This window comes from Labrus mixtus, chromosome 12 (genome assembly GCF_963584025.1).
Source record: "Labrus mixtus chromosome 12, fLabMix1.1, whole genome shotgun sequence".
Lineage (NCBI taxonomy): Eukaryota > Metazoa > Chordata > Actinopteri > Labriformes > Labridae > Labrus > Labrus mixtus.
The window spans coordinates 4,351,076-4,366,881 of NC_083623.1; the positions used below are offsets into that span (position 1 = coordinate 4,351,076).

The window sequence follows — 15,806 nt, forward strand, 5'->3', positions numbered from 1 at the left end:
ATGGTGGGCGGTGAGAGCTAGAATGGAGGGGAGTGGCTCTTTGGACCCCAGAGGTAACTGTCCAGCCTTTCTGAGGTGGCGTTCGATTAATTGGGCGAATCGACGGTGAAGGGAGGTTCCTACTTGACAACCCCGGTGATGTCCATTAGTCTACACGGTTGAGTTGTGGTTAGCCAAGAGGGGCCATGTGGTAGAGTAGGTAGAATCAGTATTGTCACTTCCTGGAGCTTGCATGTACGGAGCCTGGGTCTGTTGAAGTTGACCATATTGTGTTGGCTGCGGTGGTATAGGTTATGTAACTTCTTAGTAGGATGTAAGGGCATGGCTGGAGCACAGGGTCTTCATTGAACACTTGTTCTTTCAGTATCTTCTGTCTATTTGAAACTGCATGCAGCCATATATTTACTGAAAACATTTTAAGTTTTCACCTGAGAATGATCCCTTCAACACTCAGACTTTCTAGAGCTTGTTTCTCAGTTTCACTTACAGCATTGTTTTTGATTTTGACCTTTTTAAAGACGACAGGCTGTCAGACGGAGTTATTTCAGAGCCCGATAACAACAACTTGTTCTGCAGTCTCAGAGTCCCGACCTTCCCCCTCTGACAGCCTGGTATTTTCCATCTCTGTGCCAGCACGCCAAACGTCCTGCTCGGGGTTTCTGAAGACTGCAGACTCATGCTGTTGTCACAAAGGGAAATCTCTACAGTTTAATTCATGAAGAATTCCTCACTTTGTTTGAGTTATTTTTTAAAAGAAGGGAGATCAAGATGTACAGAAAGGGTTCTGGTAAACAAGGAGCAGAGTGGTCAGATGAGGTGGAGTGTAATCATTGTAGCTGACTTCTCACATGACACGGGAACACATTACCAGGCATAATCGCTCACAAATAGACACAACAGTCACGCTCTGCTCTCTCTCTCTCTCTGCTCTCTCTCTGCTCTCTCTCTCTCTCTCTCTCTCTCTCTCTCTGTACTGCTTCCTTCAGGCTTTATTAATGTGCTCTGCTTGGCTGTGCTCCGAAACAACACATGATCCATCTAAACTTTCTTGACGTTCTTGTCTCTTTTGCTTCCTCAAATTAAAATCTCACCACATTGTAGAACTGAGTCAAACGCTCCTTTTTGTAAGGATTGACAAGTTTCATGTCACAGTGATTTACAGTTCCCACATGTTCATTAACATTATACTGAAATGAGGGCTATAGCTAAAATAAGATGTTGAAGTCACTGCTGGATTTGCTCATTATTTCTTTTAGCAACAAATAACTTCCTCCTCCAAATGACAGAGGAAAGTAACAAAGTCCAATAAGATGTCTTCAAGTTGTTTGTTTTGTCCGATCTGCAGGTTGAAAAGTGATAACCCCAATTCATCTTTATCACATTAAACAAAGAAAACAAATCAATGCCTCACATTTTGATTTGATGATGGGGGAAAATGTTTGTCCTTTTCTTGTTAACGTGCTTTAATATAAGTTTGAAGCTCGATCCAAAGGCTACTGGACCTGGTTGACGATCTTGAAGACGTCTCACCTCTCCTCTGAAAGACTTCTTCAGTTCTAAACTAACTGGTGGACAGAGCTAGAAATGTTAGCCTCTTTGGATCATTAGCATGCTAACGATAAAGGATGACTCACATAGAGAGTGGTTAGCTGAGTGGTTGACCTCATCTCGCCTACATTCGGTCGTCTGTGGTCTTCGACCAAGTCAAATTGCCTTTGGATCAAGCTGATCTGGATTACTGAGAACCTCCACAGACTGCTTCAATATGAGCTATCTTGCCTGTAAGGGGGCCAGATTGTTGGTAGCCCGTCGCTAACACAAAAGTGAAACTACATACTTTGTTGTGACCAAACAATTACCTCTTTCATTTATTGAAATATACGGTAAAAAAAAGTATCAAACAAAATTTATATTTAAAATAAAGTAGCACAGTTGATGTGCAGATCTGTCTGCTGCTGATGTTGTTTTCTTCTCATCTGGTAGCATTGCATTGTGGGAAATGTATGCTGGTGTAGCATTTTAAATGATTAAACGTCCTAACCCTCGCTAGTTGGCACCAGAAGTACTCGTCAGTTAAACAAAATATTCATATGTTGGCCTGTGCCTGATAAATGTAAGGCATACCTTAGCTCCAGTTAAAGGGCCTACTCTGCACGCTCTACAACCTGGATGTAAACAAGCACAGTGAACAGAAAGCATTTCATAGGAGCAGCACAGTTTGGAAGTGTTTTGATCTATAAAATGGAGATAAGGTTGTTTGTAGGCTGTGTCAGGTTGAACTGGCATATCAACCCGAGTGATGTGTAACCACCTTCAGCACAGGCATGTGGATGTTCACCTGCAAAGAGAATCAAAAGGCTGCCAGTGCTAGCGTTGTTTACGTTAGCCACACCTGGAGAACCAAAATACATTGTCTACCTGCTGACGTCTAAAGTGCTCTCAGTTCTGACTGTTTCCTGAGAGTTTTCTCACCTTTAGAGAAGACGGTTAGTCCAATTTCTGTGTAACAGACGAGGAGATGAGTCACTTAGGAACATCCTATGTGTCATGTTCTCACAATCTGTAATATATCGCTGGAAATGGTATGCATTTCATGTTCTGGTGGTTTTGGATATGCTAAACAATGTCAGCTAATAGCTTTACATATATATAAATAAGCATACTAGTTTTGAATTTGGACACACCTTTTGTTTAATGTGCATGTAAATATGTTTAAATTAAAAGTGCTGTCAAAGTTTGACCAATCCAATCCAATCGTGAATATTAGAAGGACCAAAATTTAAAATAAGATGAACAAAAAAAAAAAAAGCCAAAAGTAATAGTGTCCGAAAAGGAGTAGGAAGAAGTAAAACTTACATACCCCTACCCCTAGTAAATATTTAACAGCGTGTTAGGACATGAAATGGGATGTAAACACATTCTCGTCTCACACTGTTTAAGCATCACAGATAACATGTTACAGAGAATATCAGACGACCCTTTAGAGCAGTGGTTCTCAAGTTGTCTACCCTCAGGACCCACCACCAACTCCTCAATGAGAAATTGCGACCCAAATTTCAGATATTTTTTTCAACCAATCAGATTTATTCTTTTGAAAAATTGTGCAATTTTTCCCTCAGACAATACAAAAGAAACTACAGAACGAGATAAAATGTTTAAAAAGTGCTTCACAAACCTTTTTTGGACACATTTAGTTTTTTCCAGGGCCAGGCACACATTTGTGACCCACTGAAAACAGCCCCGTGTTGAGAACCACTGCTTTAGAGTGAACCACTGCTTTAGAGTGAACACAAACAAAACTGCGTCATAATGAGCCTAAATATGATGACAGGAAGCTGTAATTGAATGTGATGTGAAGAGGGAAGCCGTGCAACAGGCTGGGACTTGAGCTTCATGTGAGCAGCCCGATGACTCAGACAGTCTCTGGTAAGCTGAGTTGACAGTGTTAGTGGGTCACAGTGTTACAGTCTTACATTCCTTTATGGTCTCTTTTTGTGATAACAGGCCGGCAGTAATCGGAGGGGAACAGAGGGCGCTCGCACAGAAACACACTTCAGAAAGTTTGTGCTTCACAGACTTTACAGGAAAAACTAAAGGGAGTGAAACGTTTTGTTTTTCTTCTCAACTTTTAAAGAAAGCAGAGAAACAGAAATAAACACAGAGGGAGTAGAAATAAAGAAAGCAACACAAGCACAGTACTTTACAAAGAGGGGTTGAGGACAGTTTTTGATCCAGACTTTGCTTGTCTTGTTTTCTACATTTTTAACTCGTCAAGAAGAAGAAAACAGATTACTCATTGCCTTTTTGTGTTAGCTGTCGACGCCAAAAAAAAGAGCAACTTCTACCTTTCCTTTGCTGTAAAAGTTTGTAACACATTTACAGACATAGCCAACTCTTGCAGTGTTTATTTGCCTTTCTGACCCGCTGCGTGTTTTATTATGAAATACTCTCCGTGGGCTCCACATGCAGAACATTTCCCACTGGCCTTCTGTTTTGATTCAGATGATAAACGCTGACTGTGCTGACAGCGGTGTCAGGGGTAGATTGGGATATTACGGCGGCGCGGAGGTTTATCTTGTGGTGTTTGTGAGTTTGCAGGGCAGTGGGTCAGCAGAGGTGGGTGGGACGAGACGTTAATCTGCCAGACTGTCTGCTGCAGACACACGAGTCTGAAAGCCTGAACACGTCTGTATTAGTGCACATTCATATTTATACCTTTCTTTCTTTTATATTTAAATTGTGTTCATTAATAATCTTTTTAAGTCGTATAGAAGAAGAAGATGATGTACTTCATTAATCCTGTGAGGGGAAATTCAGTTAGAAAAACACACCATGCACAAACAGGATCTTAAAGACGCTTGTTGGGGGATTTGGTGCCGTGCTCAAGGGCACCTCTCCAGCTACCAGATCAACTTCTAAGGCTTACTCCGCAGCGGGACTTGAACCTGCGATCCTCCTATTCCCAACCCAACTCCCTACAGACTGATCTACTGCTGCCCCCTGCGCTACGGTGCAGTTATTGCAGATTAGGTCAAGCAACTTTTCAAGCTGTTCTAAACAACAACTTGCACATTTAATTTAACATTGTAGACATGTTCAATATGTATTTTGCTTTTTAGTTCTCTGAAGGCAACAGACTCAACAGCTGATGTGAAGCATGTTGCCAACAACATACCTGTCTATCCGTCTGTTTAGTCCTGGTCTACAGATAATGGGTTAGGCTGTGATTAAAAACCAAGCCAGCTGTTTGTGTCTCAGGTGTTTGCAGCGCCACGTTCTCTGACATCCAGTTTAGTAGAAGCGAATTGTTTACCTTGTTCTCAAATAGCAGTGACATGTTACTGAGTAACACTGGTAAATCTAGATAACATTGACCTTAACATGCAACATACAAGACTGTGTGCAGAGAAAAAGAAGCTGCACTTTCCATTCGTTCAAATGCATGTATAAAAGTCAGTGTAATTTAAAATGTTGACTTAGTGAGTGTGGTGATATATTGTACATTTCCTTAACATTTTAAGATTTATTTTTGGGCTTTTTATGCCTTTATTAGAGAGACAGGACAGTGGATAGAGTCCGAAATCAGGAAGAGAGAAGGAGAGAGTGGGGAATGACATGCGTGAAAGGAGCCACAGGTCGGATTTGAACCCAGGCCGCCAGATTGGAGGACCACAGCCTCCAACTACTCGGCGCTCCAAACTAAACATTTGAGAAGAAAGGTTGTAGAAATATGTTCATTATCAGGAGTTGACTCTTGTCTTTTTGTTTCACACAGGGGAGCTGTCCCTGCAGAGACTCACTGGTTTGGTGCTGGATTTCAACAACACAGTAAAATGTCCCGGAAGCAGCAACAACATCCAGACCAGCATCAGCTTCCAGTGTGGGAAGACCATGGTAAGATTTAAACACACATGATGTTTGCTGTTGAGGAGTTGAGTTAAGGCTTTTAAGGTGTTAATTAAAAGGTCTTCATTTCAGAACAGAAAACAAACAGCGTGGTTTTCTGCCTTTTTAGCTGTTTGTAACTGAATAAGTAAGTAGAAGATGATTTTTTGGTTTTGTAGCGATCAGCACAATCCAGAATATTCTAAGACCGGGCCAGTCAGAAAACCCATCAAGAAAATATCAGTTCTCAAAAGAAAAGAAAAAGCCGTCAGGGGAGGCAGCTCTTGTGTGATATGCAAGAAACAACTGTGCAAAATAAAAAACTTCGGTTTTAGTTCCATCATTAGAAGGCAGTTTCATGATTGTGCAATATCGAGGACATGTTGATGTGTTGTGAAGGCCGGTTATACTTCAGTTCATTATGACTTGATAAAATTAAACCCCTCCCATTATCTGTGAGCTTCTATTTGACTCATATTTTAATAATCTGAATTAAAACCTGTGATCTTTTTCTGAGTCGATATAACCAAGCTTAAATGACAGGTTTTTAAAAAAGCAGAAGCAGTTGTTAAGTAAAGGAAATAAAGTAGGACAATGGCAGTCAGCTGCTGTGTATTTCTGCTCTCTTGACTCAATAGAGAACGTCTGTGGTTTCTGTGGCGGCTGAGAGGTAGGTTGACATTAACTCGTGTCATTTCCTGACATGTAACAAAGAAGAGTTTCACAGATGACAAGCGCTTCTTTTTTTCAGTTTACAAAGTGTGAAGTGCAGAAATGAAAGTTGCTTTAATGGAACTTTTTCAAAAAAGTCGTCTTATGATTGAAAGCAGAAGTTCTAAGAGTTAAAGACAGTATTAACAATAATGATCTGCTGCTAAAGGGTGGAGACCTAATGCAGTATTTTCAAGACTTACAGATATTTGTTTTTGATTTAAATTCTTAACCCTGATCCCCTTTCCTCCCCTCTGGACACGGCCCTGATGTAGAGAGTATGTTCTTATGTAAATATAAATAAATGTATACTTCAAGTTTGACAGGAAAAAACTCTAAATTTGGTTTGTCAGATTTTCAGAAGTCCTTTGTTGAATCTATAAAAAACTACAATAATGTAGAAAACAGTCATATGACCTCCACAAAGTAACTTAAGTTCTACAGCTGTGTTACAAGTTGTTGATATGACTCTTAAATAGCTGGTCAAATGTGAACAAGTGTTTTTGAGAAGCCCTTGAGCAAGCACTGAACCTTCAACCTCTCAAGGAGCAGTATTCTGTAGCCGTATTCAGTCCGCCGTTTTAAGGCGGGATATTTACATCCCTGTGATGTTTCCCCTTCAAGACTGTTGTGATGAGGGGACAAAGTGATCCCCCCCTCTGTCACCGTCTTCAGAGATAATAACAGAGGAGAGACAGGATCAGCTGATCAGTAGCGCAGAGCTGTGTGTGTGCATTTTTTATTATTTTTTTTAGATTCATTTTGGGCTTTTTATGCCTTTTAATGTAGAGATAGGACAGTGGATAGAGTCGGAAATCAGGGAGAGAGAGAGAGTGGGGTATGACATGCGGGAAAGAAGCCACAGGTCGGACTCGAACCTGGGCCGCCTGCTTGGAGGACTGCAGCCTGCACACTAACCACTGATGCTGATGACAGCTGCTTGCAGAAAAGCTAATTTTAAAGGGACATAGGTAGTTACTGGTTGTTCTGTGAATCCTCTATATACATGTCAGCTAACATTTGTTTTTAATACAAATGAAAAAGTTGTATATATTTTACATAATGTTAGAATAAATGTGCATATTTCTCAAAAACCTCCTAATCCTTGTCATGTTGGTCTTTATGCTCTCCTCAGGTCAGAGCTGCTCATTACACAATAAGGCCTCATCTCAATATTTGTCAGTTTGAAAAATGACCTCTGCTCTTTGTTTTTGCCTCCTGCAGGGGACCCCAGAGTTTGTCGCTGTGTCTCAGTGTGTGCATTACTTTGAGTGGAGGACCTACAGCGCCTGCAAGAAGAACAAATTCAAGCCCCACAAAGAGGTACGTGCTGGAACTTCAGACGGGCGGATGACTCACTGATGAGAAGGTTTGAGGTGTAAGAAAGACTGAAACTGACGCTGTGAGGGTTTGAGGTGACGAATCGGAGAGGTGTTTCAGAGGAAATCTTCCCACTGCTGTGAGGATGTGTACGCCAGCATGTGTTTACTCATGTAGAGGTCTCATGTTTCAAACTGCTGACATGAGCTCAACATGAACTGATTGAAAAAAATGTGTGAAACTGATTAAACATGCTGTTCAAGCAAAATACATCAACAATCTGCTAACACATTTATGAACATTTTTTTTAACTTTATACCAACAAAATGTAAAGTATTCATAGTTTATTCTGCTTTGTTAAATAGTTCTTTAAATGAAGTTAAAAAAAACATATTTACTGAAATCCAATAGAAACAGAAAACAGAAATGCTAACACTATTTTCATACCTAACTAACATGTATAACTAATCTAAGGTTTGCATATCCTTCATTCTTTAGCAGATAGCTTATCACCCTACATACATGATTAAAAGCAGCACCATGTAGTGGCATTGCTGGTGTCTACTGACGCACATGACAATAAGCTGATATGACATTCTTTGAGTCTTAAAAAACCTCCAAGGAGAGTTAAGATTATTTTAAAGGTCACATATTATTCTAAATACTCTTCACTATGTTTCTATATCTCTAATATGTGTCCCTAGTATGTCTACAAACCCCCAAATGATGAGAAAAGTCCATCCTCTCCGTCTTTTGCCTGCTCCACTTTTCAGAAAATGTGTGCTCAAACAAGCCGTTTGGAGATTTTCCCTTCATGACATCACTGACAACATCAGTGACACTCCCACAGCTAGGTGTTTGTTCTGCCCTCTGAGTCTGCCTTCTCACCGTAAACAATAGGGCATGGAGCGAGAAAGCCAGAGCCACCCAAGCCCTTCCAGAGAGGGGGCGTGGTCAGACACAGCTCATTTACATATTTAAAGGTACAGACACAGAAACAGCCTGTTCTGAGCAGGGCTGAAATAGAGGGGTTTATAGGCATGATCAAATACAGGATCAGAGTGGATTTAGAACAAGAAACTTCACACACATGTTTTGAGGAGCTCTGAGACTTATTTAAACTGGTTGATGAGGAGGAGAATATGTGACCTTTAAAAAGCCTCTACAATTAACCTCCGCCTTAATTATCCTTAAAAGTTGCAGCTTAACGATGATTGCAGTGAAAATGTGTGAGCGCTGCAGCCTCTCCTGCCTCCTCTGTGTCCAGGTGCCCTGCTATGCGTTTGACTTGGACGGTAAGAAGCACGACCTCAACCCTCTGATTAAACAAAGCGAAGGCTACCTGGTGGACGACGGCGACGACACCGTCGACTTCTACATCAACATCTGCAGAAGTCTCAGTGAGTGACCCGGGCGAGGCTGAAGGGACGAATGAGTGAATGCACTTCTTAAGGGAGTCATTACTGAGCGGTGTCACTAAAGTTTGGAATTAGTGGTTTTTTACATCAGTTGACTTGAAAAATGCTTTAAGAGAAGAAGAAAAGTGTGAATTAAAGTGAAAATCTGATAAATCTCAAATTGTATTAGTTAAAAAAGGCAGTAATGGTATGGCACTAAAACACAGTATTTAAGGAGATACATTTATATTGACAAACTCATTTTGTATTCATTTTTTTTTTATCTATCCACCAGACCGTGCAGATAAATGCCCAGAGGGCTCTGCAGCCTGTCTGGTCACCACTGATGCCTCCTACAACATGGGCTCACCTACCGGACCGCTGCAGCTGCTGAGCAACGACAGGTATCGTCTTTGTCACTGCTTATCATGCGGGTGACTCCCTGTCTCGCCCTGAACTTTACATTCATTAGAATTAAACTGTTGAAAGTGTTTTAGAAGTTTATATGACTGTTGGAGCATCCAGAGTGTGTTTGTGTTTAATCTGCCCTCCTGCAAGCAGCATTAATAGAACCCCTGACCCACCCCCACATATGACACAGACTCTCATCTATCCTCACAGTCAGATAACATAACATCAGTGTTAACTCTCAATCCGGTCTTATTTATTAGATTTAGTTCTAGTCCACACGAAGGGGGGTACTTTTGAAAACACACAATCGGCATCTTAGGTCTCTGAAAACTCACATTTTGGAAAACTCCTTCCAGGGTGAAGACTTTCAGAAACTCTCTTTTTAAGGTGTTAATCTGCACATGGTTATAAGCTCGTAAAGACGCACTGTGCTCCGTAGGGTGGTAAAGATTAATCATGAGGCGGTTAAAAATCGATTCAAAGGTGTCAAGGTTCAAATCTGTACTCTGAAAAATGAATCGCAGTAATATGGTGATCGTCAGCAGCTGTAGAGCAGAGGCGGTCGGCTGTAACGAGCAGGCGTTATCGCGGCAGCTGCGGAGGCAAAACAACACTAACAAGCGGGTTTGCAGCCCCGCTCGCCCAAACGAGAGCAAGAGCCAAAGAGATAACGAGGTGCATTTATGTGTTAATGAAAAAAATTAAAGGAATCTTTTTCAGTCATCTCATAATTTGTCTACAGTCTCAATTTGTAAATTTAATCGTGAGAGAATTGTATCATGAACCCAGTATCATGAATCGTATTGAATCGTGATTTGAGTGAATCGTTACATCCCTAGTGCGCCGGTTTTTCCTCCATTTGACGTCATTGTGCGACGCTGTCACTTTTGTTTTCTGATTAATGCGATGTCAGACGTCACCAAACTAGTTGCTGGTGTTAACGATGCTAACTGGACTCTTTACAAACATACACAGTTACTCTTCCACTATGTTGACGATCATGTCCTTACAGGGGAATTGCGAGAACATTTTTCTCATGTCAAGGACACCGTTGTTGACTTGGCAGCCTTAACAGTGCCTTTTTTTGCATTTTGAAGATGTTTTTGAGAACTTATCACGTGTGGACAGGATCCTCCTCCCGTTTAAAGAAATACCCGCCTACGTGTGGACTTTACCCACACTACACACTGTTTACACTGCACCCTGTGTGTCATTTATACTGTTAGATATTTACACTCTCCATCATCCTGCAGAACATAACAGCTCCTCTATTGCACCTTTTGTTTAGTTTGGAATGAAATTAATGATAAGCTACCTTTTAAGAAGAGAAAAATGCAATGTAATCAAAAAAATGTACCGGTAAGTTAAATGTTTATTCTCTCGTCTCTAGACTGAAGTTACAGTATGAGGTCGCTCCCGGTTCTGCTCCAGAGATCTGCAACGGCCACAACCCTGCCGTCACCATCACGTTCATCTGTCCATCAAGCAGACTCTCGGTAGGTTTCACACACTCATACGTACATTGTTTTGTACTAATCTGGGCCTTTAGTTACATTTACTGCAGAGGATTTTTATCTGAAGCTGGCGTCTATTCGAGAAAGGCTTGTTTCTGATTTAATCCAAATGTTCCAGACTTTTTGGCAGTATTCCTGTAGTTGTAATAAAAGTGGCAGAAATCCATTTATTGTCATAAAAAGCTTTTTTTTTTAAAAATGTAATTCCAGGACAAGAAAGAAGATAATCTGCTGCCTTCCTTTTGCTACACTTGTCTTTGTATTTATTTTGTTAGTCTAACCCTAACCCCCTCAGAACAAAGAATAGGAACAAAAAAAATAGGATTATCATTTTTTCAAACCATATTTTCTGCTTTTTTTTTGTTCTACTTGAGTGAGAAGCTACAGTCAAATTGACACTTTTCACAATTTAATATCAGTGTGTTTTATTCTAAACTGATTTAATTGCCTTTTTAACGACCACTTGCAGCAAAAGTTACTGCTCCACGCTTTACTACGAGTGTCCTTTGGTTTCACAGGGAAGCACTCCGAGGATGACGGCGGAGTCAAACTGTCGATACGAGGTGGAGTGGGTGACTGAATACGCGTGTCACAGAGACTACCTGGAGAGTAACACCTGCAAACTGACCAGCCAACAACACGACCTGTCCATAGACCTCACACCTTTAACTCTGAGATGTAAGTCGCTCGTTCTCTGAACTCACAATCGCTCTCGGCACTTTCCTCTAAATCTACAAATACACAAAAAAACAGGAGTACCAGGGGTCTCCCGCTCAAAAAAAAAAAAGCTTCTCTCCGTCTGCTGCCCAGAGTGTGTGTGTGTGTGTGTGTGTGTGCCAGAGAGCTCTCCCACCTGTCTCCTCCAAATACCCCTCCTCCTCCCTGAGGGCAGATAGCACTCAGGTGTGCAGCAGGTCGAGAGAGGATGGAGAATCAGGAAGAGAGAGAGAGAAGAGATCCACCAGTAATAGCTCCTTTGGACGGAGATTTTGTTTTGTTTTAAATTTTTAATATTTTCATGTAGATGTCGCCTTTAATTTACCAGAGACATTTTTTTACTACCTTTCTGCTTGTGAAGAATTTGTTGTTCAACCCAGGCGCCCGATAGACATGCAGTTTTTTTGCTCGCCCCATTTATGGAGGCTACGCTCCTCGTCGCAGTGGCCTTGAGTTTGAAAATCTGACATCATCCCTTTGCTGCGTGTCATCCCCCCTCCACTCTCTCCTCCCTACACTTCCTGTCTCTCAAAAAGGCAGCCAAAAGTTTTATTTCTTCCTATTTTATTTTCCCCCTCCTTCCTCCTTGTGCTTTGTGGCCTCCCACCGAGGAGAACAACATGGCAAGCCTTGTCTATCTCTCACCTCCCATTTTGACGCAAAAGTCAAACCTCGTAAGGAACTTGAGTAACTTTTGGGAACACATCCTCGTTTCTCAGACGGGTTCATCTGAGGAACAGGAGTTTCAAACAAGCATACAGTCTTCTATACGTATGAAGATATGAATTACAGAATAGTTGTTAAAAGCTCTAAAGTACTTCTCTCTTTAAATACCCATCATGACATTTTGAACCTTAAATAGTTATTGGCTCATAATGTCTTCTTTAACCACCATGAGAGGAAGTTGCTCTGTGAGTAAAGCATGCTGACCTTCCTGTTTTTTTCCATCTCATCGTTAGAAATAGAAAAAAAGTTTTCCACATATTGTACATATTTATGATTCATGCCAGAGTGTGCAGTGTTACAAGAAGTGCTTTATCGTGCTGCGTTTATACCAGTGGAAATATTAAAGGTCACATATTATGCAAAACACACTTCACCATTTTCCTCTAACACTAACATGTGTCTCTAGTCTGTCTACAAACCCCCCCAATTATGAGAAAAGTCCATCCTCTCCGTCTTTTGCCTGCTCCACTTTTCAGAAAATGTGTGCTCAAACAGACCGTTTGGAGATTTTCCCTTCATGACATCACAAAGGGCAGTAACCCCTCCCCCAGGTGGGTGACACTCCCACAGCTAGGTGTTTGTTCTGCCCTCTGAGTCTGCCTTCTCACAATAGGACATGGAGGGAGAAAGCTCGAGTACACCAAGCCCTTCTAGAGAGGGGGCGTGGTCAGACACAGGTCATTTACATATTTAAAGGTACAGACACAGAAACAGCCTATTTTGAGCAGGGCTGAAATAGAGGGGTTTATAGACATGATCAAATACAGGATCAGAGTGGATTTAGAACAAGAAACTTCACACACATGTTTTGAGGAGCTCTGAGACTTATTTACACTGGTTGAAAAGGAATAATACAGAAGTCTTAAAGATGCCCACATTGGGAGGATCTTATTCAAACATGGTCTATAAGAACATACAGGATGATAATAATGATATCTATTAGTTCAGTGATTATATAGTGATATTATGAGATTTTTAAACCCTCCGATTTCGTCTTGTGTTTGTGCGTTTAGCTTCAGACCCGCCGTACTACGCTCACTCTGGACCGGATTCTGGGGACGAGAGCTACATCTACTACCTGAACGTGTGCGGAGTGATCCCGACCAAGGAATGTGGCGAGGATCCGTTTATATCTTCCTGCCAGTTGAAGACGACGGGAACAGTGAAGAAAGTGGCCGGAAAATACCAGAACCAGACGCTACGGTAATCATGTGTGAATCAAAGTCGGCACGTCAAGGCTTCATCACATTTTTACCCAAAAACTCACCAGGACAAGAAACACCTGTGAATGAACTATATCTTTTTGTAAAGTGATTTATTATGATTTCAATTCAACTCATTTATCTGTTAGGAATGAATGTATACACAAAAACAGAGCTGGACGGACAAAAGAGAGTTGAAATGGGGCGCCACTAGCCTAGCGGTTCTGTTGCACGCCCCATGTATGGAGGCTGTAGTCCTCGTCGCAGCAGCCTTGGGTTCAAATCCAACAACGGCCCTTTACTGCATGCCCTCCCCTGCTCTCTCCTCACAACATTTCCTGTCTCTCTTCAGCTGTCCTATCCAAAAAAAGCCCCAAAAATATTTAAAAAAAAAAACTTCACAAAAAATGGCCATGAATTAATAAATCTAAGGGCTTGAGTAGACAGACTAGTTCAGGTCTTCATGAGTTTTCTGGACGTGTGCACAAACCTTGTCAAGTCGAAATTGGCGCTGTACAAATACTTGAATCTTGATAGATTGATGAAGTCCAACAAATGTGTCCGTTGTCTTATTCTATCAGTTGACATGTGCCAACTAGAAAACACTTAAAGAACATAGAGGGCAGAAAGAACTCGGGATGATTGAGATACTGTGTCATTATATAGTTTGTCCCACAGATCACACTCTGACTCAGTAGTTCTCCGAGCTCTGTGTACAGCACATGTAGCAGAGAGTCACAGCAGAACAGATGATGGTGGTTAAAACTACACTTTTTCAGATTACACCGTTTCTAGACTCTTCCTCCTTCACACTCTTTTTCTGTGTGTGTGTGTGTTTTGTCCATCTTTAGTTACTCCGATGGAGATCTGACTCTGATCTACCCAGACGGCAGCCGATGCTCCAGCGGCTTCCAGAGAATGACCATCATCAACTTCGAGTGCAACACAACTGCATGTGAGACAGAGAGCTGACTCACTCTCAGCACATAATCATCAAATACATGTGTTTCCTTTGACGACACATAAGATCATAACTTCACATGAGAGCATAATACATACCCTGTATATGATTATTTTTAATTTCTATCATACAGAACCCTTTTTTTTTCTTCTAAATTCGAGCAGAGACTCCTCCCATTTTCTTCCTGTGCAAAGTCTCCTCCGTGATTTGCTAAATGATTGATTTCTCCTGCTGCATTTTTAATGTAGCTCCTCACGGGATGACTCGGCGATTTTATGCATTTCTACTAGATCATTGTTATATCGTCCTGTATATTCTGCATGTTTAGAATATTTAAACCTTAAGATGATCGTTCATTCCTGCTTTTGCCTCGTTTTTTTTTTCTTTAGCCAACGGTGGGCGAGGAGCTCCGGTGTTTGCTGGCGAGAGAGACTGCACGTATTACTTCGACTGGGACACGGCTTTCGCCTGCGTCAAGGAGAAGGAAGACCTGCTGTGTCGAGTCACAGACGGAAAGAAACACTACGACCTCTCGCCGCTCACAAAATACCCCGGTATGTTTACACTGGACTGTTGTTATGTTCATAAATAAATCTCATGATACCAGGGAGTTTAAAAAAAAGTCCAGTTTAAATGTAAAGATCTTTATTTAAACTTAATAATAATAAAATGATGTTTAAGTAGAGGAGTTAAAGGTGAACATGTGCACGGTGTTTTAAATGTTCTTAAGCATGTGTGTGTGTGTGTGTGTGTGTGTGTGTGTGTGTGTGTGTGTGTGTGTGTGTGTGTGTGTGTGTGTGTGTGTGTGTGTGTGTGTGTGTGTGTGTGTGTGTGTGTGTGTGTGTGTGTGTGTGTGTGTGTGTGTGTGTGTGTGTGTGTGTGTGTGTGTGTGTGTGTGTGTGTGTGTGTGTGTTGCTACAGGGGTAGAGATCGAGGGGAACTGGGAGGCTGTGGACGCCAAATCTCCTGAGCCGGACTCGCGCTACTACCTGAACGTCTGTCACAAAGTCCTGCAGACGGGAGGCGCCGTCGGCTGCCCGGTCAACGCCTCCATCTGTGCCGTGGGTAAGAGCTTCTACGAGGACAAAGATCGATGGAGAAGGAGTGCTTCAGATCTTTTTTTTTTCCATAAAAATGTAGATGTCAGAAAGTTCATCTGTGGTCATCATTGATTAGAAATGCTTTCATACATTTTGCTATGGATGACATATTCTTTTATAACCTGAACAGGTAAGACGGGCAACGCCATCAGCCTGGGCAGCTTCAGCTCTTCTCCCCAGAAGGCAAAAATAGGAAGTGATATTGTCCTGGTCTACACTGACGGAGATTTCTGCAGCGACAAAAAGACGAGGATACAAACCATCCTGACCCTCAAGTGCAAAACAGGTGAGTGTAAACAGCACCTTAGATGTATTGATGCTCTCAGACGGATTTTATAGTTTGGTTTGTTTATCAGACATTT

At 41.5% G+C, this 15,806-nt stretch overlaps 1 protein-coding gene across 1 annotated transcript in view; it reads left to right on the forward strand.

The window, feature by feature from the left end:
* The window catches only part of igf2r (insulin-like growth factor 2 receptor), a 57,682-nt gene that overhangs the window by 14,429 nt on the left and 27,447 nt on the right, over positions 1-15,806 (forward strand). The window contains exons 3-13 of the mRNA XM_061051579.1: positions 5,276-5,394; positions 7,321-7,419; positions 8,684-8,816; positions 9,109-9,217; positions 10,615-10,720; positions 11,257-11,416; positions 13,195-13,384; positions 14,235-14,338; positions 14,734-14,898; positions 15,266-15,409; positions 15,575-15,730. Of these exons, the coding sequence (XP_060907562.1) occupies positions 5,276-5,394; positions 7,321-7,419; positions 8,684-8,816; positions 9,109-9,217; positions 10,615-10,720; positions 11,257-11,416; positions 13,195-13,384; positions 14,235-14,338; positions 14,734-14,898; positions 15,266-15,409; positions 15,575-15,730 (1,485 nt within the window). The remainder of the gene's footprint in view (positions 1-5,275; positions 5,395-7,320; positions 7,420-8,683; positions 8,817-9,108; positions 9,218-10,614; positions 10,721-11,256; positions 11,417-13,194; positions 13,385-14,234; positions 14,339-14,733; positions 14,899-15,265; positions 15,410-15,574; positions 15,731-15,806) is intronic.